The sequence below is a fragment of the Phoenix dactylifera genome, chromosome 12, assembly GCF_051530095.1.
Source record: "Phoenix dactylifera cultivar Ajwa chromosome 12, Ajwa_hap1_PhDact_Kaust_v1.1, whole genome shotgun sequence".
Taxonomy (NCBI): domain Eukaryota; kingdom Viridiplantae; phylum Streptophyta; class Magnoliopsida; order Arecales; family Arecaceae; genus Phoenix; species Phoenix dactylifera.
The window spans coordinates 18,613,877-18,640,793 of record NC_143201.1 but is presented as its reverse complement, the minus strand read 5'-3'; the positions used below and the strand labels follow the sequence as shown (position 1 = coordinate 18,640,793).

The 26,917-nt window shown below is 37.9% G+C and overlaps 1 protein-coding gene across 8 annotated transcripts in view; it reads left to right on the top strand.

The window, feature by feature from the left end:
* The window catches only part of LOC103705692 (uncharacterized), a 43,558-nt gene that overhangs the window by 7,608 nt on the left and 9,033 nt on the right, over positions 1 to 26,917 (top strand). For 4 of the 8 annotated variants that reach the window (XM_008789505.5, XM_008789507.5, XM_008789506.5 and 1 more), the window contains 8 exons: positions 4,975 to 5,058; positions 5,170 to 5,232; positions 13,476 to 13,607; positions 13,704 to 13,907; positions 15,686 to 15,802; positions 16,503 to 16,552; positions 19,663 to 19,822; positions 19,935 to 20,057. In XM_008789505.5, the coding sequence (XP_008787727.1) occupies positions 4,975 to 5,058; positions 5,170 to 5,232; positions 13,476 to 13,607; positions 13,704 to 13,907; positions 15,686 to 15,802; positions 16,503 to 16,552; positions 19,663 to 19,822; positions 19,935 to 20,057 (933 nt within the window). The remainder of the gene's footprint in view (positions 1 to 4,974; positions 5,059 to 5,169; positions 5,233 to 13,475; positions 13,608 to 13,703; positions 13,908 to 15,685; positions 15,803 to 16,502; positions 16,553 to 19,662; positions 19,823 to 19,934; positions 20,058 to 26,917) is intronic. The other 4 variants (XM_088708770.1, XM_088708767.1, XM_088708769.1 and 1 more) reach the window with 1 other exon arrangement.

Genomic DNA, 26,917 nt, shown 5'->3' with positions numbered 1-26,917 from the left:
TGAGCTCCTCTCCACACTAGGGCTCAGATCTTCGATTCACATGCCCATCTTAATTTCTCTTCCATAATTTCTGCAATTAGTGCATCTCATATACATCATACATTCGCATCTGATCCTTATCCATCATGGATTTACTACATTTACCTTAGCATTCTAGTCTAGACAAAGTGCTCTATAGTGTAGGAGAAGGCCTGTAAACAAGGATAGTCAAAAAGTTCATGCCAAGTATTTTTCAGAAACCATGCAACAGGGATTTGATAGGTGGTGGTGTTAATTTGAAAGAGATATCGAGGGATGAATAGAGAAAAGAAAATTCATTGACTTCATTGATGGACCTTGCCTACCATTCTTTCTATCCAGGAACTTTTAATAAACAAGCAAATTAGAGTTTTTTAAAATTACAGTAAAAAGATGAATTCTTTGGGTACTGATACTCATGCACAAGTTTTTTAGTCTCATCTTGATGTCTGGAAATGCTGTTAGCAAACAAAATAGACAAATGTTTGAGTCTTCGTTACATTCACATTCCACTAGTAGTACTGCACCTGCTCTGAGAATTCATACTTGTGTTAAACTCCCGCTTCTAGAAAAATGCCACTGCTTTTGGCAATTGGTACCATGACTGGCAGTCATCTTGATATGGCTACAATGACTTAAGCATAGGACTGAAAATGGCTCGAGTACTTGGGTGAACCTATCATGCCCCAAATTTGGAGCATGACATGGCCGTGCTATCGAGGGGTACAACCCAAGATAACACGAAGCCAACATTATATTGAGCTTTCAAATCTATCTTAAACAAAATATGATAAATAAACGTCTAATTTCATTATCCATTAAATGCAACCAACACTGGTTCAGAGCGTCTAAATCCAAACATAAATACCAAACCTGTAATCCTCAACATTCAAAAAATCATGAACTACAAATTTATAGTCAATTTAAAATACTAAAATTCTTCTACAAAATCGCCAAGCTTGCTAATGCGAACTCCAAGCCTGGACCATCCTTCATTCCTATCGACCCTAATCGTCTGGAGAGAAAAATAAAATAGAGATATATGAGCGACATATCTTAGTAAGCAAATCTTACTCTACTTTATCGGATGAAACATAAGTTTTTCCATGTCAATGCATCATTTAAGAAAAATAATAGATATTCCAAAATAAGTATTTTAGAGTACAGTATATTAAAACAAGTCATAAAGCAAATCATGCATGAACAAATCATCCATTTCTCATAAATATAGTTCCAAGTTTATATTGCAAATAAATTCATAAATCATTGTTCACGTCATTTAATCCTATCATGGATCAAAATATTCCTCACAGATATTCGTGCCATGGTCACTATAACCCATGATAGTGGCATCTTCGTAATCGAGAAAATATCATAATTTGTATTCATTACCAACTTTAACCCGTTGGCAGAGGGTCATTTTCGTTGGATGCTAGCTCCACGGTGTCGATTTTTCCAATTCTAGGGCTCTCAGCCTTTAGAAAATTTATATTTTTTTTTAAAATATTCATATAAATAGATGAAAAATACTAAATGGTATGATCGGATTCATGTTTTATAATAAACCTATTTTCATTTAAACATTCATGGAACTATTTTTCATAATAAAGCATGATTTTCATAATATATATGCCGATCTATAATTTTAAGAAAAACATGATATTTTCACTGGGAAATCATATGCATGGAAAATATGATAATTTGAAAATAATGAGTGTAAGATATACTTACCTCTTTCATCTTAGATCATCAAACTTTACTAGACAATTCAGTTAACCCTATTAAAAGCATTAAAAGCGAAATTAATTTCTGTTTGACGATTTTTAATCAAATTAAAATAATAAGAAATAGGGACGATTAGCTAGCTGATAGCGTTCGACGATTCCGGGTGGATCAGGCCTGAGCGATTCGATTAATAAATCATAGGGTATGGACTCGATCAGCGCTAAGGTCGTTTAACATAGTTTATCATCAGTGGGTTCCATGGATACTTGACAAGGCCGAGTGATCGGTCTAGTAGGCGCCCCGGGCACCAGGGCAGTTTAGGGCTTCTTTTTAGGGATCAACTTGGGTTCGTAGTTCAGGTTGACAGGATCTGATACCGAGTTCCATAGATCTTCTAGAGAGAGAAAGTAGAGAGAAGAGGAAAGAATTCTTCTTTCCGTCTCTCTTCTTCCTTCCCCTCACCGATAACAGGTGGCAGCAGTGGTGGCCCAACTGCCCACCCGATGACGACCTCAAGTGGCCGCAAACCCCGGCCAAACCTGGCGGCCGATGGTGTCAAATCACATGGAGGAAACTGGAACAGGGGTGCTCTGTTTCGGAAGAGACTCCAGCGATTATCGGCTCAAATCCATGGGGGGAATGAAGGCCCAAAACACAAAGGAAGGAAGTGGAGAAGATGGACATCCTGTACCTAGGTCTGGCGAGGCTCTCCGGCGATCTTTCTCAGCGGAACGGAGGAAGACTCTTGAGACGAAAGTTTGAGATAGAGAGAAAAACTATCCCTATTCTTTGATGGATCTCAAATGGGAAGGATGGGGAAGCTTAAATAGGCAAAAATTCGAGCTTTTCGGTGTTCGGATTAGCTTGAACCACTGCTTTTCCGATCGTGAGCGCGACCAAAAATGGGGAGGAAGGAGACTCCTAGCCGGAGTCCTCCTCTCCCGTTTTGTCATCTGCGACGCACGTGCAACTGCTGGGCTAGCCTCTTCGGGCCGGCCCAAGCCCAATAAGTGTGCAGGCCGGTCAATGGACCAAGCCCTCACAGAACCCATGACTCGACTTTGTCCTTACCTGATTAGGCTTGGACATGATTTTTTTAATACCCGTGGGCTGGTTAGATATCTGAAATATGAGTTGTTTTAAAAACTAGGTTGGGTCGGGCTCATGTATTCTCCTACGTGATTGCTTCAAAATGGATCTGATATTAAGTGACCCAGCTTAATCTGGCCTGCTTCAATCCAGCTCAACCAAAATTCGAGTGAATTTGAAATTCGTAATCTCTATATCACTTTTGTTGGATTTGTAGGTTCATATTAACCTTATTCATATAAGGTGGAAGTCTTGATTAGGATTGAAGTGCACTGTTGTTTGAGCAAACATTAGTGTAACCCTTCCGCTCCTGCACCCTTTTTTGGTTTTCTCTACTTGTCATCAATCTTATTAGAAATTTTGCTTTAAAGTTTAGACATAGAGTGAACAGTGTACTTTGCATTGGATTTGAGCCCAGACATGAGCAAACCTGGATCCAATGCATTAGGTTGGGTTGGATCATGTTTGACCTGGATTAGCTCGAAAGATCCAACAGATCTAAAATTAGGGGTGGCAGTGGGTTAGGCCGGATCTGGTTTGGGTCATGTTGAGACATCGATATTATAGAAAACTTGTTAATTTAACTCGTTTATTTAATGGGTTAGAAATCTGAACCCAACCTATTTACTAAATAGGTAACCCAACCCAACCCAACCCAACCATATAATAAGCATGTAAGATCGGGTTAGGTTTGTGATAGTAGGTTAACCGTTAGACAGTTCCGAAATGGTTTAAATGGGTTTTAAATGATTTGAGTGGGTTAAAGAAGTCTTAAATGGGCAAGGTTGTAATTGTGTCAACCCATCCCAATTTAAATGGGTTGAAACAGGTCATATAGATCAGGGCTCTAATCCTGTACTTGACCCATTTAACAAAAAAGTTAAGGCAGGTTGACCTGTTTATGACCAGGACTCACTTATGCCTAGCTTTGTTTATATTGGGTCAGTTGTGGAGTGGGTTGGTGGGTTAGGTCATAAGTTGTCACTCCTATCTAAATTATTTTGCTAGGTACCAAAACTAATTTGTCCTATTTGGCCAATGGGTGGGTTTGTGTTTAAAGTCTTGATCCGAAAGGATATCAGACTGGGTTTGGGTCAAGATAGATTTGGATGGACCTATCCTGGTTGCACATCTCCTTAAGCATTGTTTCTATGGGTAGGTACTAATGGATCTTTTTACCTTCTATATCATAATCTTTTCAAAAATAGGTGCCAGTGGCACTAAAGAGACGATTTCATTTTCTTGAAATATTTAAACATAAACACTTAGGACTCTTTAGATTCTTCTAATAATTTAAAACTAATGCAAACATTTAATAAAAGTTTTATTTTGTGTAGGATCTACATTGGGAATCTTGTCTATGTCTACATTAGGTTAGGCAATCCCTTATTATAGTCGACTTAGCTTAGTCATCCCTTTCTGTCTTGATATCTATGTATGTGTTGCTTGCACGCTCCATGGTTTCCTCGTGTGACAAGCTTGTAAGAAAATTTACTCTCTTTAATTATAATCCCTTTCTTAGAGTTCTAATGCTGCTTAATCTCTCTTTAATAAAAAAATTTTCTTAAAGTCCCAACACTAAAACCTACTAGATATTCTTAAAAACAGTTTCGGCATAAATCTCCAAATCCCAGCACTGCTTTGCAAGTAGTCAAATCTCAACTGTAGCAGTTTTTCTCTTAACCCCTTAAAAAATCCATATTTTTTAGGATAAACATCTCAGTTTAAAGTTTAAACTGTTTTGGTTTCAGAATTACAGGTAAAGTGTCACAGTTAGGAACTACTCAATGCCCTGAAGTTCGCAAGATGCTTTAGAGAAACATGTTTTTAGAGCAGAGAACTTGAATTAAGCAGAGAACTTGAACTTCCAGTACTGATGGATGATCTTTTTTTTGACTAAATTAAGCAAGCACCTGTTCATGTTTTTAATCTTGTATAAAGCACTATCCCTTGAAGGCTTGAACTATCCTTGACAATGTTTAGAACACAATTCAATATTTCTGAACACTTAGCAGCATTATGAGCTGCAGTTTATGGTTGAATACTGTTATGAGGTCATCTATGTTTGATACCTGATGCTCTTTTTTTTTTGAAGTTGTCTATGATGTTTCTATTTAAGATCTTTTCTGTTTCTTTCTCCAGCTTGGGTTGGTAATTGATTTGACAAATACTACTCGCTATTATTCGCCATCAGAATGGACAAATCAAGGTATAAAGCATGTTAAGGTGAGAAACTTTTTTGTCTTGTTGTCACTGTTGTTATTTTTATTGCTGTTGTCGTTGTCATCTATGTAACTTTCAGGTCTTATATAATTTGATCTTCTCCTACTGTTATAGATCCCGTGTAAGGGACGTGATGCTGTACCAGATAACGAGTCTGTAAACACATTTGTTTATGAGGTAGTTTTACTATAATGCCCCTTCCTAATTTATCAGTTTCTTTATAATATTTTAAGCAATATTTGCATATTTTCTGATTATCCCCATCATGTTATGCCATTCTTTAATCGTTGTTATCAGACTAGCATTGACAAATGGTTCAGATATTCTGTGACATATGAAATCATCTTATGGCTTGTATCATGACAGATATATGTTTTCTTTAGATTTATTACCATCAGCGGAAGGAGCAACCAATTGTTAATGAGTTGGTGATTCGCTTGATGCCATAACACACTGAAGATAATTATTGGACTATCAAAATTGAGAAGGCAGACTTGTGACCAATTAGTCATGTAATTAGACTTGTTTTTTCTCGTACCCATGTAATTAGTCACCAATTAGTCATGTTAAGCTGGAAGGTCGAGAGGCTAATGATGATAAAGATGGTAACCATTTAAAGTTTTAAGATAATGGATATTGTTATGGTACTTAATGCCAAGTATGCATCCCATCCCTTTTCTCAGTATCATACCTTGTGCCACTCAGAACTTTTGAGCAACATATAATTTTAGCATTTTCTTTATAGAATATCATATCTATTGCTTGAAGTACATCAAGGTGTCAAAATCAAAACATACTTGAGAAAATTTAGATGCTTTATGTGTGACATATTGGTCCCCATTTGGTTTTCATTTGCATGGATTTAGTTTAATATACAGCTAGTACAGTTCTCTTGGACATAATGTGAGCTTCCACTATGCTGTTCGTTGTGGTTGTGGAGCAATGATTAAATATTGTGTATTGTGCACGTACCAGATAAGAGCAGGCATGTTTTCCTTGTCATGACACTGATACACACTAGTACGGAAAGATGCAGAGTTCTATAAAAATACTAGTTATAACATGCGCATGCATGTGCGATGATGACAACAGTGACAACCACAACAACAACAACAATCAGAAACAATAATACTATACTGCAATGGCAATTTGGCAAATACCAATTTAGTACCTAAGCCTAGCAAAAAAAATTATTTATTGAAATAAGAAGACTTTATGTACTCCTAAAAAATAAAACTAAATAAAATTTAAAAAATTATATGCATGCCTATAGCAACATAGAAGGAAGAAGCAGGACAGAAGTGAAATTGGGATCCTCGATAAGGAAAAAAATGGTGTTTGACTTGGAGTAGTCCATAATAGGAAAGATTTTGGAGCAACTGGGTCATGAAATTCTTATAACTAAAGGAGACTGGAATGCTTGAGGAGCAACAGAATCGGAGATGGAACAGTGTTTTGTGTAACTTTACAGATAAGTTAACAAAGAGGCATTTTGAAAATAGGAAAGTGTGAATTTTATAAATTTCGAATAGGGATAAATTAAGAGGGTATTTTAAGGATACTGAAATTATTGGACTAGAAGTGTAAACGATTGGGAAAATTTGAGGCTTGTATATATTAGTTTCAGATTATCAACTAGCATATTAAGATAACACTATTACACTTCTTTTATTTTTTTTAAACCACAGCCCGATTTTAACTGCTTTATACATGTGTAAAAGTATACGCAAATGAACACAGTTTTTAACTAGTGCATAGATATTTAAGATCATTGTCCATCTTAGATATTTCTACTGATTGCTGTTTATCATGTACGCTATTCAAGTAATTTGCCATTATAAAATAATATCATAAAACTGTGTTTGGTGATCTTTTGTTCTGATGTAGAATTATGTTTTTCTAATGATTGTTGTTCCCTACTATGGATCCGGTCTTCAATTCTAAGTAAAAGAAGTCAAGGAAAAAGAAAGGGTAATACAAAATATTTCCAGTCAGTGTCAAATTGAAACAAGCTCTTTAAGCTCGTTGGACATGTGTAAGGATGGGTTGCTTTCTTCCTTCTACCGCTCACTTTCTCTAGCCTATGCTAAGATTTATTTTTGGGAGTAAAATTAGGCAAAAAAGCACAACTTTGGGGTATCTTGTTTTTCGTTGTTTTAGTTTGTGATTGTATTAGTAGTTAGATTTGTTGATGACGTGATTTGTCTGTTGGGTTAGGCTGGTTGGAATGTGCTGTAAATCCAGTTGGATATTGATACCTTTTTCTCTTATCCTCGCAGCGCAGGCTTACGGGCGGAGCTGATTTTGGTCAGTCTGATAGTAATCTTTATCTGATCCTTTAATGAGGAAACATTGATATTGTCTAATGGGACCATTGAATGCATCGTTAAACATATGCTCCAGATCTGGATTTGCTAGCAATTTAATCTTTCAATTGAATGACCTCCTTCAATCCAATACTTGGGGGTCAGCTATATTATTTATTTGAGAAGGTGTGAGAGGCATGTTGTTGGCGGATAATGGCATATGCTGAGGTTGTTGGTGGAGAAGGAAAAGGCATTAGGGTTGTGGCGTGGGTTGGCGGTGGGAGGATAAAGGGGGTGGAGGAGGGTAGTCAGGGAAGGTGGAGGAGGGAGTGCAGGGGGGAGGATTAAGAAAGGGGGTAAGAGAGTGGTGGTGGAATTTTATTTTTTTCTTGGTTTGGGGGGGGGATGATAGTGTGGGAAGTGTGTGGAAATATTGATGGGAAGGATGGAGGAGGGTGGTGGTGGAGGATATGAGAGGTTAGGATGGTTAGAAAGAGGTGGGATGTGATAGGTTAGGGTGGTTAGAAAGAGGTGGGGAACTTTTCCTTGTTGGAACTGTATCTCTCTTACCCACGAGCAGTGGCATTGCTGGTGGGGGTAGGAGCTGTTAGGTTTCACATGGTGGGTGCAGACTGGAGGTGAAGGGGAACTGGGATGAAGTGGGGTTCAGGAGAGAGGATATGTTGGTGGTCAAGGGGTTGATCAGCTGCATATTTATATTATTTTATATAGTTATATTATTCTAAATTTTATCTTAGTTGGGCCTGACTTGGCTATTATTGAATCGGATCAACACTTAATCTAAATACGATCAGTTTTCAGGTCAAACATATTCGTGACTTCACCGGGCTATTAGTCAAAAACTAATTTGCAATAGATTCAGTTTATTGATTCGGATTCAGAATTGTATTTGCCTATTTGGTTTAGGATATGGTCTGTCAATAAGCTTGTGACCCTCCAGCAGGTTGCATTGGGTGGTCAAGGTACAAGATACTGTTTCAAGAGATTGATTGATGCAGCCTGTTGCAAACCCTAGTGGTGATTAGGCTCTAGTTGGTTGGAGATAGTTTGTGTTATTTTATGCATCCTACTTTCGATGGTGGACATGAAGCAGATGCCATTTGCTTGATTCTTTGGAGATAGTGTGGCAGCTCAATTTGAAAACTGTCAATGGATGGAGATCATATGGTTGCAAGTGGATTGGTTGCATATAGAAGAACAATCAAAATCTAATAATCAGAGCTAACATAAAGTTTGACCTGAATGGCCAATACCAAGGTTTAGAATCTTGGTATCGACATCAGTGTGTACTGGGCATTGGTCTTGTATGGTATCGGTACGTACAATGCTGATACACAGCACAGTAATTGGTGCTGACAGAACAATGGGAGCAATGGTTCCTATTAAGAGTGAAAGATGCAAACTTTTACATCTAAACATCAACATCAACTTAATCTATAATCTAATTTCTACTTGGACAAAAAAAAAAACAAAAATGTATGGTGATGATTTTACCTCATCCCAGCATGGGAGTAATATTAGGGTAGCATCTGCAAATCTATAGTGCAAAATGCTACCATTTTTTGCTAGAAATAACTTAAGGCTATTTTTGAATAATTATTTTACACAAAATTAATATAAAAACAGAAAATACAGTAGAATAAGCACATATGCAATGTTTGAGGTTGATGCGCAACCTACAAGATATCTGAAAATAGACCTGAATGGACAAAATTTGACAATTTTGCCTTTTTGCATCTGGTGTTATTTGACCTTCTTTTATGGAAGACTCTAAAAAAGAGTGATTAAAGAGAGTTTCTTAGCTTGTGGGTTGTGTTTCTAGGTTTCAATCCAACCAAAACTTCATTGAATCCATCAGATTGAAGCAAGAGTTCCCTCCCCTCCCTTATTCTCTTTCTCCTGCTTGACATGAAGAGAAGTGTGTGAAATGGAAAGAAAACGGAAAAAAGGATCAAAATCGCTTTTTGACTAAGTACTGACTGCTACCCAGCAATACCATCACATGCTGGTCAGCAAGGCCTGTTATTGCTTGATACTGAGTGGTAACCTTGGTTTAGCTTGGTTTTACCAAAATCCTATATGGAGGTCAGAAATGCGGGTTCTTCATTAGTTGATTTGTTATGATAAGTACAGATCATATTGCTTGATAGTGAGTGGTAACCCTTGGTTTAGCTTGGTTTGCCCAAAATCCTATATGGAGGTCATAAATGCGGGTTCTTCATTAGTTGATTTGTTATGATAAGTACAGATCATGTTGGTTGGTACTTGGGTCCTTGGTTGATTCATTTGACCTTGACTGCAGATTTCTACACCTAAGCAACCTTGTCATATATCACTTGTTAGTCTCATCCAATTTGACATGGTCTGGCTCTTATCACAACCTACTTAAATTCATTTCTCAACATTGCTAAAGTAACTCAAAAACTGTCATGATTGGTGGCACTTGCTTGAAGCAAATTATTAGTCATCTTGATTTAGTTGCAACCCCACAAAAGAAATAAATTATCATTGACACCACCATAACATCGCAATAATTTAAATTTAAAACCATGAACTAGTATATGAAGTTATCTTGACATGGGAGGATTGCAATATTTATTTGTCCAGGAATAAACTAGGGTTATCAGCTAGAGACTATGGCGACTCTTTGTATTTTAATAACTAATGCATACACGATTATCCTCCTGTAATTCACTAAAATTGTTTGGCACCCAATATTAGTGCTTCAAAATGTTTCCCAATCATTTCATGTTGGAACGCCATCTTGCAAATATGATTCCTGGAATCGACCATGTCTACTATATTTGGCCCGAGCTAGTATAGGCTGAATCTCCACTCCAAATGGTTCAGACTTTGGATCAATTTGGAGAAAAACTGAGAAGTTCTAGTTTTGGCTTTAGTGCTTTGAACTAAATCTTTGATAATGATATGGGTATGTTTTTAGTTACTTTTGAGATGGGTCATAATAGTTGGCTGATTAGTCCTTTTGGTTGGAAAATGGTGGCATACAAATTAAATTGTATTATGTATTAATTCATTCATTAAAATTTTGTAAATTTCCATGTCCAGATCAAGAAGCCCTACAAGTCGTGTCAAAACCAAAATATGAAAACCACGACATTCTTGACCTAATAATTTGATTAGATTAATAATGAACCTTGTAGCACCATGTTTTATGTCTAGGAAACAAGTCAAATGTTGTATGGACCTTTTATCATCATGTTTGAACTCAAAGAAACAGTCTAGCAATGCAAAGGCTTCTTTTGCCTTCTGAAGAGCACCTTCCTGAATCACCTGCCTCGCTCTAATAATCATTTTGAAGATAGGCCTCCTAATGTTTCCATATGAAAATTTTCTTTGCATAGATCATTTCCCTGGTGATCTCGGTTCTGGACCCTGTATCGTTCCATGCTGATACAGTGTTGATACGTTTGGCATGGAGCTTGGTTCTGTACGCACTTCGTATAGAGTCTTGGTTTAGTACCCGCATGCCTGGTATGGGGTGGTACGCACCAGCATGACAAACCTTGGTGATAACAATCTTTTTTTATATTGATTTGCCTTCTGTTAGGAAATAAAGTTTTCCTTGGTGCTTTGAAGTCTTTTCTTGGATCGTGTCACTGCTATGCAGTTTCCATTTTAGTGGTTGTTATGTCCTGTCTAGTCAATGCCACTTTGTCTGGATTTTCCAAAATCAATTTATGAACCTTTCTAATATATCTATCTGACATATCTCAGTAGCCACCACAAGGCAACTAATAAAATTCCTATTTAGGTTATGAGACAGGACATCCTGGTGTAGATTTGAAAACATTGCTACAACATGATCAAGTTGTTGCCTAAAACCCACTTATCACTTGGATCTTTTTTATTTATTGCTTAGATATCATGGAGAATAATGGAATTTATCACCCCTGAACAATCATGCTCTGTGTATGTATTGTGCAAATAAGAAACAAAGTCCTCAGTGAATTTTTTGGCATAGACATACAACAGCTGATGACCTATTGTGATAGAGAGGATCAGTAAAATAGTGTATGTAGTAATCACTCAATGAAAACAGAATTGATCCTGGCTTCTTAAGAATGTAATAGCAGATGTCCCAGTGAATGGCACTTCTGATCTAGTTTTTGTTAAGAATAAGTAACCTAAGTACTACAAAAATCTGTAAGCTCCCACCATGAAAGCTAATGAAACATGACTTCCAGGGATATGCCAAGATTCCATTTGGCATAGAAGCTTTTCTTTTTGAGGGCTTTGACCTTCCCAATGTTTGAATCCTCAGCTGTTGCAGCCACACCATATTCATCTTTGTGAGAATGTGTTACAAACAGTCTTGCGGAAAGCTCTGGACCTCCTCCTGTATGAGGTATATTGAATAAAATTCAGGAGTGTTGGTGCAATGGACAGTGTTGTGGCACATGCCTTGGAGGTAGAGCCTTAAGGCAGATCTCAAGAGAGATCTTAACCCCTGTTACCATAATACTTGATTTGTGGATCTATGCTATAGTGTTCTGATGTGTTCAATGATAAACCCACAAGATTATTGAAGTTATATGACAGATCTTAATTGATTACTAATTTGAGCTTTGTTTAGGTTATCTTTGTAGCTTTTGCAGAATGATTTACGAACTTAGCCTCCTTGCACTACTGTCTGTTCCGTAACAAGTCCTTACAATTAAATACTTGTTCTTGAAAGAGTGAGATCAGATCATCTGGGTGCTGTTGAACAGTCAATACTGCTTACAGAACTTTTGATGCAATCAAACATCTGATGCAATTTTGGTAATTTCATGGGCTAAAACCCTTGCATTATTTGAGAAATAAATTATCCTGTCAAACCTAAATAGGTCTAAACTAAAAATGTTCATTTTATGTTTTCAGACAATGAGACCTGTCCATGAAAACCTGCAGAACTGCTTATAACCCAATATCAGTCAGGAGATAATTTACTGACGATATAGAAAGCCAACGAAGTATTGGGCGGAAGAAGGAAGGCTGAACACAACTCATTAAGAAATTACTGGCTAATGAAGCAAGACATCTGAAATGCCCATAACCAATATCGATGATAAGAACCTCACACTCATATAACTTAAAAGTGTGAGGTTGTGTATGCTTACCTATTTAACTTCCTTATGAGTACTGCGTATAGAGCTTCTAATCCAGTTAAATATCCATTATATTTATCTGTAAGTTTCATGAATTATAAACTATGCATAGTTCGAAAACTAAATAATGCAGTGGGAACCAAATAGGTCTAATCTTAAAAATCATAAAATTTGCATATTGTCAAATGGTTTTATCTGTTTATGTCTCCAGATAATGGGATCTGTTCATGGAAACCTACTAACTGCTTACAACAGAACATTAGTCATATGAGAATGGAGTTTAACCAAGTACTGGAAGAAAGAAGAAGGCCAGACAAAACCTAATACATGACTATAGCTAACAAAACAAGACATCTCAAGATCTGAAGTGCCCGTGACTGTGATATGCGAATATTGAGAAGAGATCCACCACTCTTATATCTACTGAGACAGAAGCTTCCAAGCAAAAGGAAGGGAGAAAGCACAATTCAGAATTAGATAACAACTTTCGAGCCCACTGCAAACTTCAACTTCATTATCAGAGAGCTCAGCTGCATACTTTCTTCCCAAGAAGTTTGGGTTCAATGAATGGTTTTTTCCTTGGGGATTTTAAATGATGGTTTTTGAATATTGGCGGGCCTTAAGATTGTGGGCATCCACACACGTTTCATGATTTATGCTAAATGGTTGTTCGACTTGGATAACATAACTAAATCCAGCAACTATTTTGGCTTTTGAACAGAAACTTAATCGTGTATTTAAATTTTTGTGTGAATATATGTTCTCACAGTTCTTGGATGCTATCTCAGAGCTGTATACATCAAAATTGTTGCTTTTAAATTTTGCAATCTTAAATTTTGTTTATCATGGATAATTGTATAGCTGCTTTTTTTTAGAGCTTATTATATATTTTCTAATTTTGCTAAATTTCTCTTGAAGATCCTTTTTGGAAGAATTTAATCCATGGTTATGCAATTATTTTGCCATGATGCTCTTATTTCAGGTTATGCAGTTTCTGTCCCGCCAAAAGCATTCAAAGAAGCATATTCTCGTTCACTGTACTCATGGGCATAATCGTACAGGGTTTATGATTATTCATTTCCTCATGCGCACACAGTTGTTGCATGTCTCTGATGTATGTATGTTCGTATATTCCTAGCTTTCCCCTTGTTTGTCTCCTGTTAGCTTCTTATTTTTCCTCAACATTGTATTTTGATTTTCTACTGGCCAGGCATTACATATATTTGCTCAAGCACGTCCTCCAGGGATCTATAAGCAGGATTATATTGAATCCCTGTATTTGTTTTACCATGAAAGTCCTGAAAATTTGGTCTGCCCTCCCACTCCAGAGTGGAAAAGGTCTTCTGATCTTGATCTGAATGGTGAAGCTGTGCAGGATGATGATGATGATGGGGACCCTGCAACTTTCTCGAATGTAGGTGTTGCGCAGAAAGTAGAATTGTCGTATTAAATTCGTTTTTATTTCCTTTGTTGCCTCTATTTGTTGAGCTTTAACATCTAAACTTTCGTCGTAGCTCCCTGATTCCTGTGGCACAGGATCACACCTGATCTCTTTTGTATCACATCATTAATTGGAACTGAATTAACTTAAAGAACTGATTGATCACCACACAGTCTTGAGATTTCGGTCGTGCAAAATTTGTGATGAGATGATAAATCTCTTCATGATTATTTCTTGTTTCCCTATTATCCAGTTTATGGTGAGCTTCGTGACATGCCTTCCTGATTCATCTGAAGTTACTTATTTTCTGATAATGGAGGTTTGCCTATGTTGTGAAGGAAATTGTGGACTGCTGAAATATAACTGTGACATTTGTTAATGTGCTTAGATCAGCTATTGCAATTTGAAGTGAAAGAAAGGCAAGGGAATAAGAGTTAGTAATGTTCAAGCAACTTTTTCTGATTACTGGTTAATTTCTTTTATTTAAATTTTTTATTCTTTGATACTATTTTTCTTCTGCTTCAGATGCTCCATCTATTGAAAGCATTTCCTGGTTTCTTGCGTTCTTATCTTCCTTGAGACCGGAGTCTAGAATTAAATACTGTACTTAAGATTAGTGCCTGCATTGCAGGTAGTGATAGAATCTATTTTGCTGATTTTTGGGATCATTTTAGAAGTCTTTTTTTTGTTGTCGAAATAGGTTGTAATTAGGCACCCCATGGGTGTCAGTTTACTTAGTTTGAAGAGTCCTAGTGGGAGTCAAAAATCGGGGAACTAAAACAGCCTGTTGGTTCTCTTAAAATTGAAAGGATTTGGCTGATATCTTTGCATTTTAGGAGTCATAACAGGGTTCCAAGAAAGGGATCTGACCAGAATTACCTGGGTGGGATGTAGTCTTTTTTTGTTTTTTTATTCTTTTAATTAGTTTTTGCTAGGAGATTAGGCTAGGCTATTAAAAGAGATATGTTTGTGTCTGGGAAATCCGTATGTAAATTCATTTGGAGACTAGGAGTGGCTACATTTCTCTTTCTTCTCCCTTTTTTTCCGTTTTATTCTATTCTCCTCCCCTATTCTGTTCAATTCTCAACGTCTTCTCTCCTTGCTTAAACACTACTTTAACAGCAGTGATCTTGCTTATAAAGAAATCTGAGATTAGATTTGAGCAAGGACCACAATCTTGGTATCGGGTACCATACCGGTACCTTACCGGTTTGGTATGATACGACCGTACAATACGATATGTATCTTGTACCGAAACAACATTTTAACCATTTTTCTTACATTTTATCTCAGTATATGTCGATACAGGTCATGACACATCTTGACACGTCTTGGTAGGGGTCAGTACACCTCTGTATCAGGCTGAATGGGGCCTGTATTGACCCAAATTTGAGTTTCGTACCGGTTCCACTTGGTATGGTATGGCATGCCCCGTACCAAGTGGTATGGGGCAGTACAGTAGATCATGAATTTGAGGCTTCTTTATACCAGCAGTTGGAAGAAAAGGAATGGAAAAACAGTTGTGGCAGATCATGGATTTGAGGCTTCTTTATAGCAGCAGTTGTAAAAATAACAATTGAAAAACAGTTTGAAAGGCGTTAGAATTCTGATATAAACTCTGACAACATTCATGACTTCCATTTATTTTATCCTGCTTCTGATTGTTTTAACTTTTATCTTCTTACAATTCTAACTATTACTAATTATCTCGGGTAAGTTTTTTGACTTTGGGAATCCTATAATACTGGTAGGTGCATATGGAAAACAAAATTATAACAAATGATGATGTTTTGGGGGATGCAATACCGTATGATCAGCAAGACTCTATGCGTCAGATTTGTTACCAGTTACTTGATTTAACTCCTTCAGTAAGAAATCTGTTACCTGTCTTCTACTTTTTCAATATTCATGCTTTTCTATTTAGTTATCCATTCAAAATTGCTGTATCTGTATATTATGTTCACCATTTAATATACCATAGTAAAATAATTGTCTGAATCTTTGAGTAACTGTAAGTTTTTTGAAGTTTTCCTTTACGGGATTTCCCAAGCTTAATATTGATGTCAGAATGCACTATTTTGGATTTTTTTTGTTAATTTCCTTAGAATAGTTTGTGACTTTTGTGAATGTATTCTGGGTTTACTCTGAACTTTTTTGTACTCTGCTTTTCTATCAAGATGTTTGCAATATTTGTGAAGCTCCATCTCCATCTTCTCCAATTTCTTGCAAATTGTTTTAAAATTTTTAAGTTGTGAACTGTTGCACGTCAGTTTGGTCCTAGATCCTGACTTTGACATTGTGATACAAACATAATTTATTTTTTTACCTGAGTAATTATATATTAATTGAACATTGCAAAATGTAGCCTTACATATCACCAACTTTAATCATGCTGTCATTGGTACACCTTGCTGCAATATTAAGTATTTTTTTTGCAATGTTGTCAAAATATTTTTATTTCATGCTACTAACTGGTGCATATGAGTTGAGTTTTTCTAATACTTTGCTTTTCACAATCAATGTTGATTGATTATCTCATATTCTGTGCCTGTTTTTATTGGTCTTCAGGTAAGGGGTAATGCACAATTTCCAGGATCGCACCCTGTTTCTCTCAACAGGTCTATTCCTTTTTTCAATTCAAAATCCTTCTTATTAATATTTTGTAGATAGCAAAGGGTGTTTGTGGTGTATGTTATTGTTAAGGACCATATCATGCTTTCTGTAGCCACTTTATGTCGATCCTTTATTCTACTCTACCTTTGTCTTCCTGTTTATGATTTTCATGAGCTTTAGAAACTTGCTAAAACCAATGTAATTAGTTATCTTGTAAAGGCATGACCTTTGAGACCTTGGGCATTTTCCGATATTTTCCTCTTCTTGGGTCTTCGTTAGGTTAATGTTTATGCAAGCTACCATCTTAATTTGCATTTTTATGATTCCTTGCTGTGGCTAATGTTCTCCCTGCTGTGTAGCAGGTGCCAAGGACTCTTGACATCTCTATTTTTTAAATAGGCAATTTAGATTTGCAATAAAATTATCTTCCTGTCATCAGTTTACCAATAAAAGCGTAGACAGTGGTAAGTTAGTTGATAAAATATGGATCATACCTAGCAAGGTTGGCCGAATCACTACCATGACACATGCTAGTTACTATCGGGTCGGGTCAACATGGTAGGGTACTGTACTATACCCCGACGCATGGTATGTAGTGAGGTACTAGTAACCTAGTTTTGTTTTTTGATTTTTTTTTATTTTTTTTGAGAGGGAGAAGAGGGCTAGAGGGAGTGGAGAACAAATTTGGAGGGGCCATTGGGTTGGATCACGATTTCATATTGGATGGCAAAGGATGGCCGGAGTAGTGGCAGCATCAATTTTGGTTGGAAGGGTCAATTAGAGCAATAGGAATGGTGCGGCTTGCCATCAAGATCGGAGAGAGGGGGATCAATCGGAGGAAGTGAGCGTTGTGCTGCTTGTAGTGAAGCTAGAGATGAGGTGTGGGTCTAGGGTTCACGGTATTTTACTAAAAGGTGGTTGGGTCAACTTGCACGACCAAAGTTATAACTGTTTGAGATCGGGTGGAATCGGTCAATTCAGCAAGGTTCTAACTGTTTTGACCATGGACTTTTATACCGCCTCGAACTACCTGGTATGGGGTGTATCGTACCATATCGGGTTTGAACCGGTACAAAACTCATGTTCGGTACTAGCCTCGTACCAAGGTGTATTGAAGCATATTGAGATAAAAAGTAAGAAAAATGGCTTGAGAGCTGTTTTGGTATTGGGTGCGTATCGTATCGATCCGTACCATACCGAACCGGTAATGTGTTGGTATGGTGCTTGGTATCGAGATTGCAAACTTTGGTTTCGACCTTATCCCATTTTGGGAGCTTGAGCTATCTTGGTTCCTGGACAGTTTGGTTTGGCTAAGCTTGATATTATCTCTTGATTTCAAACAAAATCATGAGACTTGTTATCCTTTATCTAAGTACTAGAATAAATTCATTGATCTAGTAGCTTGTATGAGTAGTAAGCTTTTGCACTAAATACATAATTGAGTTTATTAAACAGAATATTGTTGTAACCAATAAAGGTCTCAAGACTTTTTTTCCCAAGCTAGTGCAGCTTCTCTAACTACATTGTTTATGTAGTTTTCTTACGCAATTGGTTATCCTTGTCATTAATATGTTTGCTCACGGTAATTGTGGCCTATCGGGAGAATCAAAATTTTTTTAAAGACTTTTCTTCTTTTCGAAGCTCCATCTGAATTGCATGAGGTAGTTTTTTTTATATGCTTGGATTTTGGAGCTGGAATTTTCAAGGTGACTGTTATTAGACCTGAACTGGACATTGACCTGAGCGAGGGCTTGGCCAGGTCACCAGGTTTGCAAGTTAACTATTGGGTCAGCTAATCAAATTATGGCTGTTGGAAAAATGAAATAAATATGGAGAAACAAATAGTATGTTAAAAAACATAAAAAACTAAGTGGAATGGGGGAAGCTTGCAAAGTTGTGAGGGTGTTCGATGGAATATGACTGCATGATTATGATGGTGCATGGGCTGTAGGCTGGTGGCTGGTGAGGAGTGGCTTGGGACCTTGGGTTGTGAATGGTAGAAGGGGACGGCTGTTCATGGTGGGGGCTGTAGGAGAGGGCATGTATGTTTGGTATAAGCCATTGGGTTTTTTTTTTTTTTTTTGTTGGGGGGGGGGGGGGGGGAGGGGGAGCAGGGTCCGTGAGGTCGAGAGCTTTGGTGGATAGCAAAACTATGGTGAAATGATTTTAGTGTTGTTTGTCACTCTGTATTCCTTAATGGAAAATAAGCTATAATTATTTGCTAGACTGACTGGAAAGGCTTATGATACTGAAATGGTTTGCATGTGTGATTTTTATCACTGGGCAATTTAAAGGCAACATCTTGTTTTCTGTCCATTTTCTCAGGAGAAATATGGAAAAGGAATGATATGTTAGGTCAAACACATTTTGCCACTACAGTGGTCACTGTCCATGAAGGTAATATGAGATAATAGAAGAGTTGTTTTGTGGCATTTTCTTCTTGGGAAGAGGGGGGCCGGTGGTAAGGGCTGTACTTTGAGCAAAACTGATCTCCAGGGATTGAGTTTTGTTCTGTTTTACTTTGAAGTACCATCTATTTCCCAATCCATGTTGGTTCATGTTGTTCATCTTCAGAAGGTCCCTAATCTGCCTGACTCTTGATTAGAGTGTCCAACCGTCTTGTCTCTGTTTTTCTCCATGTTTAAATTCTTTTTTTGGTTTTCTGGAGCAGATTATCTTTCTCCTCATTGTTGGATGACAAGTCAAGTCGATTTTACTCATCTATAAGCAACATGACATGTCATCACTTTGGTTAAATTCCAAACATGTTTGAAACCCTATACTATTTTTCTCACCTTAAACTCCTAGCTGCACAGTGGGAAAAATGGACTTCTGAAATCACCTATGAAATTTCAACTGAAGAAAAGCTTCTCGAGATAGATGATTAAGATGAATTTGAATAAACTCCTGCAAATCCATGCTAATTATGTGATATTTTCACTGCTTATCAATCCAAGAGGCATCTTCATCAGATGGATTAATGAATGCATTAATATAAAATACTAAATGTATCGATTTGGTTTGTTGAGTTGATTGTTTATTGTGTACTTATTGCTCCATGTTTAATTGTGATTTTTTATTCTCAGCTCATACTTGATCAACATTATCTTTGCAGGGATAATCTGCAATTATTAAGACAGAGGTATTATTATGCTACATGGAAAGCTGATGGGACCCGGTATATGATGCTTATTACCACACATGGTTGTTACTTAATCGACCGAAATTTTTGCTTTCGAAGGGTTCAAATGCGTTTTCCTTTGAAGAATAATGAGGTTAGTTTGTACAAAATTTTAGTTCTTAAATAAGCTATGCTGTACTTTTAGTAGCGTATTTGTTTTGACTTCTATGCACAACATAAAACCTGTTTTTATTATCATGTGCAAGGGTTCTCATAACCTGACTTTGATTGATGGGGAAATGATTATCGACACACTACCTGATACAGGACTGAAGAGAAGATATTTAGCATATGATTTGGTGGCACTTAATTCTAATTCTGTTGTAAAGGTAAGATTCAAAACCAGGAATTTGTCAATTGTTAACAATTTGTTATATTTTATTTTGGTATTCTTAAACCATTTGTTTGCTTTTCCAATTTGTATGCCACAACTAGTTAAATGTTAATAATCTTGTCCATTGCTTTTCTTTCTATTTATAATATTTTTTTGTTTAATTTATTTATATTTTTTTTGTGGGGGGAGGGGTATATGCAAGTAAAAAATTCTGTATGAATTTAGCTGAAATTCTTATCTTTCCATGGTGGTATTTTGCTAAGACTGAACTCTCCTTGAAGCTGAAATTCTTTTCGCTTCACATGAACTACAAGTATAGGGGAATGCACTTTTAGGTGCATTTAATACTTTGCATGCCGTCTTACCGCCAAGATTTCTTTTGAGGTGCAACTTTGTGAATCCTAGTAGGAGAGCAAGGTCTGCTGAATCGGTCGGAACTGACCGGTTCAGCCCGTACTGTACCGGTACCGGCCCCACTAGTACGGTATAGCCATGGAATTCGGTTCCGACCTCTTTGGGGTCGGGACCGAACGGTTCCTTGCCCGTACCGGTGCGGTTGGCACCGATACTCACGGGGAAGAAGGGGGGAAGAGAGGAGAGAGGGGAAGAAGACCTCTCTTGCGCTATCGGGCCCCTTTCTTCCTTCCGAGCACCTCGCGGGGAAGAAAACCTCTCTTGCTCGCGGGAGAATGGGGGAAAGAGAGGAGAGAGAGGAAGAGAGAGGAAGAAGACAGAGGCTCAGGAAGAAGAGATTGGAAAAAAAAAGAAAATAAAAAAAAGAGGCTAGAGGAATAGCGCCCGCGTGAAGGGGCGTGGGCGCGAGTGGGGAACTCGCGCCCGCACGCGTTCCACGTGGTGCGAACCGCGGGTGCGAGTGCGTTCCACGTGGTGCAAACCGCGCGCGCGTGATTCCCAGCACTGGCTCGCAAGCCCATGCGCTGCCCTGCGCGGGTTTCTAATGCCACAGAGTGGCATTTAGCATAACGCGGATGCGCATGCGTTCGCTCATTTTTTTTATGAACGAACCGGTACCTGTCTTAACCGGTACGTCGATTCGGTCGGTTCCGCGTACCCTGTGGGAGAGTATTGCAAAAAGAGGTTCCTGCCTAGACATGGTATGCAAGGTCCGCCGAACCGATACTGGGACGTGTCAGTCGGCGGCTAGTTCGGTACCGTATGGACACATGGTACATAGAGGTGAATCGACATGCCATTTTTTTTCAATATTTTTAGGTTTGAATTATTGGTAATCATTTTTTTAAACTTTTTTAATGATTTTAAGTATAATTTGATGTTTCTTGATGTTTCTATGATCTCGATACAACTTAAATGATACCTTTTGATATTTAGAGTGATGCAAAACATGAAATGATTAGTGAGATGTTGCATACTATAAGACATAATATAAAATATTTTAAAATCAATTAGTGAGATACAAAATATAAAATGATACAATCAATTACGTATATTTAAAGTACAACATACATACTGATATCTAAAATTTCGCCGGGTGGTGATGCCTCTCGTAGATATTTCGATCATTAGCATAATCAGGAGGCACCTTAGCCTGTCCCTATAACCAAGTGGCGGCGTAAGTCTTGTATGGTCATTCCATAAGGAACGCGCTCTGGGTTCTAACCACTTTTGGATCTCTTACTGATGCTTTGGCTATGAAAAATATCCTCTGACTGATAATACGACTGTGGAGGGCCCCATCCAAATATGCCGACAGTAAAATCCAACCTATTTAGGATAGTAGCCACCAGAAGACGATGCGTCAAACGTACCATATCCATACTGTATCTATATGGGTTATAGGCTGCTTGTGGCTGTGGGTAATAGGATCTAGTATATAATTCGAAACCTGATACTAAGGTATGCCGTATCGGTACTGCTTCAATGTATTCGGGTACTGCTTCAGTATCGGGCCCGTACTGAGAGAACCTAGCCGAAGCCGGAAAAGAAGAGAGCGAGCGGGGAGGAAAAAGGAGAGGCCTCTGCCGGTACTGTTTTCCATCCCCGTACCATACCAGTCAGGGACCAGACTGATATTGTACGTGCTGAACCAATCGGTATGGGCCAGTTCAGAATACTATGCCTGATACGTCTATAGATTCTACCTCACGTGCGTGGTCATCTGCATCTGCATCGTGTCCTCCTGAATGACTTCGAGGAGCCCGTCTCCTGTATACAATCGTATCTTTGCGAGCTTTACCAGATCGTGCACCGTAGTTCCTATTCTGTGTAGCATACGTAAATTGAGATTCACCAGTGAATCGAAGACCACCCTACGGTTGTCTCATAAATGGTCTCATGTCCTCCATTCTCTCTAGCCCGCAAATCTATAATCACCAGAACTGTCATTTCTGCTCTTTTTGGTCTCTGAATCCGAGTGAATTGCCTTCTCGACAATCTCCATCAGGGCTGCAACTACCTTTCTTTTTCTTTTTTTGTTGCGCTGAGCAGCTGCTTGCTTACTCTTCGTGCCCCCCTCTACTTGGCTACGCTGGGAGGATGGATGTCGACCTCTTGATTGAGTTGACTAGGTAGTGTGGTGGCCTCGTCTAAGCAACTCTTGATCATATCTCTGGAAGTATGTCTTAGGCACGGAGTCATGTGATGACTGGCTCTCTAGTGACCTCTATGGCTGTTGCGGGTCAGTTGGAAGGATGCGTTGAATGTTGCAATCTGCCCATTGCCTTGCATCCGCCCCTAGCTGGCTACAAAACTGGCTAGTCGTGGAGGCGATTCGGCTCATCAAGTTTCGACTCTTGCTGCTGGCCCACAAGTCCATCGATCATAGGATCATCCTCATCGTCAACGAAAGCGTTGCGGATCGAATCTGTGTACTTTAGCTCTATTTCCTCCTGAATGCACTTTAACCTCAAATTTATATTGTAGTGAACATATACAAGGTCGTTGAGGTGCTTCTATGTCTGACAGTTCTTTTGCTTGCTATGGATGAGGGCGAAGGTGAACCAGTTGCTCTTATAGCCACTTGAGGAGATTGTTTGGGAGGATCCGGATAGCTAGCTGCTTAAGATTTCTCATGGACAAACCAAAATGAATCCACCATTTAGTTGCAAAAATATCAAAGAAAATTATATATAAGATAGTATTATATTAGTAACCATTTAACATTAGGTAATAGTCATATTGATATGTAATATACTTGGATTCATACTTTTCTTGTTTATGATAGCTACTGAGACTCTAAAGCTGATAGTGTTTTTCCTAAATATTTGTCTGTAAAAAAGAATCGTGTTGTAATATGTTAATCGTTGAAAACACGAGTTAACTTGCGCATGTTGCTCAAGTTAACTTACCTCTTTTAGACATAGGGACGTGACTTTTAGATTAGGCTCCATCTTGTAAATCACATTATGTAGAACGGTCAGAAGTTCGTCGTTCATATAGATTCCAGATGCTGTGTATCGGAACCTTGGGTTCAGGTAGTAAGCTACAAATAGAGTTCGTAATTATTTTAGTAAAATTGTACAAGCAGGAGCCGTCTAATTTTTAATGTTCTTGCTTATTTGCTAGATGCAAGTCCCTACCCATCTAGTATTTTCACTGTCACTCAATGATGTCGATATACTCCTGGGTATGCATGGAATTTGCCTCCCTGATCTGATTCTTTGCCCTCTCTATCATATGATACAAAAAGTCCATCTGGGGGGTATCTCTCGCCGTCCATGACCTGAAGCACTTCGTACAATGGTTTGATAGCCTTAAACATCTTCTCGTCATGCTACTAGAATGTCTGCCTCGTCATCAAGTCCTCCACAATGCTCTCAGTGTCGACCTTCGCAAATATGCTTTTCTACCATTCGGTATTACAAACATTTGACATAGGGTTGTTTTCTTGTCAAGGTGGTTATCAAGTACACCATAGTTAGTAACAAACTGTCATACATGGTCTGAAGATCTCTCCCTCTACATACCTTCTTATCAGTGATAGGACCCATATATACCTATAAATATATATATGGTGATGGTTTGGGCTCTCTACTGTTTGCTGCACCCTACGAATCTTCGTAATGTCCATCAGCGTGAGGCCAATACAATTTACAGCATATGGGCTCCAGAAAATATTTGGTTGTCGCTCCATCAAAATCTCTTCGGCGGCCTTATATTGTGACCTATTATCGGTGATGTTCTGTACAACATTCTTTTTTTCTACTTTGATAATTTTCATCAATCTAAGGATGTACATGGCGTTGTGCACCTGATCGAAAGCATTAATGAATTTCTGAAAGAAAGTTTTCAGATTACAGTATCTCAAGAAGTTGATGATGCTTTGTCTGGTAGGACCGGTTCAATCATCACACATCACCGTCAGTCCATATATGGGCCACTTCATCTTGTATGAGTTTATTCACTTTTCTAGCTCATTATTGCTGAGAATCTCACCATATATGTCATTCGATCCTGGAGGATCTACACTGAGACCGACAGCTTGTATGGAGGAAATCACTTATAGTACGTGTTGTCTGCTACATTCGGTGGGGTGTGGCTGAAGTGGAATCGAAATCCATTAGCTCGCCACATATACTTCTTCTTATCCTTTGTTAGCATGGTGTCAACCATCTGCTGCTTCGAATTTTTGCTGGAAAAGGTATGTGGATCTAAATCATGGATGGTAGCTTTTGGTGAAATCTTCCTGGAGGACTTCTTTCTGCTACCAAAAGCTCCTCGCATAGATGCAATACGACCACAACCTCTACTGACGGCCTTTTTAACTAAGGAGGTTCTTTTGAACTCTGGATCTGCCCTGCTGATTGCAGAACCAGAGCTCGACTCGTAGTGAGGGCCCAAATTGAGCCGTATGTCTGGCCACCTCATCTTGTTGCCACTGATCATCCAGGCTTGCTTGAATGGTCGTTTGGATTTGTGCCCATGGTTCGCCGTATCGGCTTGAATTGGATCGTACGGGCCGTACTGTACCAATTTGGTACTGGTATCCGGTACAGGTGGCATGCTGACACTCGGTATGCGGAAAATACTGTACCGTACCATACCGACGGTGCTAGTGTTACACCGGTATGGGGTTCGGTACTGAGACAGCAAACCTTGTTTGTGCCTCGTTTTCTAGAGCGGACGCCTCTGACTTCCTGGAGGGGCTCTGTCGCTCGGCGGACCACCTCCTTGGCAATTGTCTCCTTCGCCGCTCTGAAATCAGCGAAGTGTTTCTTCATTAGTTGTCGGACCTCCAACAGACATTTTCGGTATATAGATACGTCGGGATAACCACCAGTTTGATGGTGCTTCAAATTGGTTACCTTTCTCTCGAACTTTATGTTGCACTAGTTGTACTTCTAGTGCTGCCGACTCGAGAGCTGCCCATGATCCCAAGCGATGTCACACTCTGGTCCTTTTTCCTGGATGGTTCTATTTCTGTCGGTTTCTCAAATCCGTCAATTTATTAGCTATTTAAAATTGTAAAATTTCATTGCGATGAAAAAATATTTTCTACTTCCGACTTAACATATACATAATATTAATTTTTCATATTTTTTTTTTATTTTTTTATATATTTATAATAATGTTTAAAAATATGTTTAAGTATCATAAATATTGAAAAATATATTTCTACTTCAGAATATACTTTTGAATTATGTAATACACACTATTAATTTTTCATATTTTTTGTATTAATTATATATTTTTAATTATTTTTTAAATTAAAATTTTTAATTGTAAATATGTGAGAAAATTAATTTGCCCTCAGATCCATGTATAACCACCGTGGATGCTATATTTATTTTTCTAAGCTCATGGCCATGCATCAAAGGTTACTTATTTTTCATATTTTTTAATTTAGGCCTAAGCCAATGTGCGCATGATCTCATCAATATTTGAATAAATGGACACCAATTTTAATTGGAGAGTAGCTTGCATGCCTCTAAAGAAGCTTCTAATTTTACAGTCATTTTTTGAATTTTATTTTATTTTTTAAATTTTAATACGAAAATATATTTTTTAATGTGAAAAATTATGTAATCTGAAAATTAAAATTTTTTGTGGGATTGTGTAGATTATCTATGGATCTACAACATATCATGAAATTATTCCAAAATCAAAAATTTTGGCATGATCTTCCCTAATTTAGAAAATTTCTCGGCATCTTTTGGCATTAAAAAAAAAGAAGAGGAAATGAGATAGGAGAGGGGAGAACGAATTCGGACTAGTTCGAATTGGCGCAATTTCGAGCGGTTTGGGGCCGGTTCTGAATCTCACCATTGAACCGCTTGGTCCCGTGCCAATTCGACTCGGTACGGCCTGAATTGGGCGGTTCGGGCTGGTTTGGCAGGCCCTGAATACAACAATAATTACCATTATTTTGCATCTTTAGTGTCTAAGGCTTGAAAGTGTAATTACATGACCACCAATGGGAGTCTTTTTAATAGTTTTGGCCGTTTCTAAAGTTTTGATTCTACTTTCAGTTGTTTTATCCCCAAAAATTATAAATGTCAGAAACGTATGCAACTTTAGTAAAACAGAACAATAAAACAATTAGAAAGATTAACAGGACATCATATTGAGCAAGCTTTGAACTTTGTCCCAGTGTTCGTTGAGACATTTGAGTTTTGATCTCTGTGGTTTTGGTCCTTGTTGGTAAATGCAATTAAAGATTAGATAAAAAGGAAAAGAGCTCAGTTAAACTTTCAAAAAAAAAGAAAAGAAATGAAAATAAATCAACATGTTTATTCAAATATGATGTGAAGGATGTAAATTGGGTTTGAACCTTTTGATGTATCTCCTCTGACATCGCACTAAGACAATCACAATATTGTTATGTTTTTTAATATATGACATTCAAAAAAAATCTAGAGAGTAAAATGCCAAGTAGTA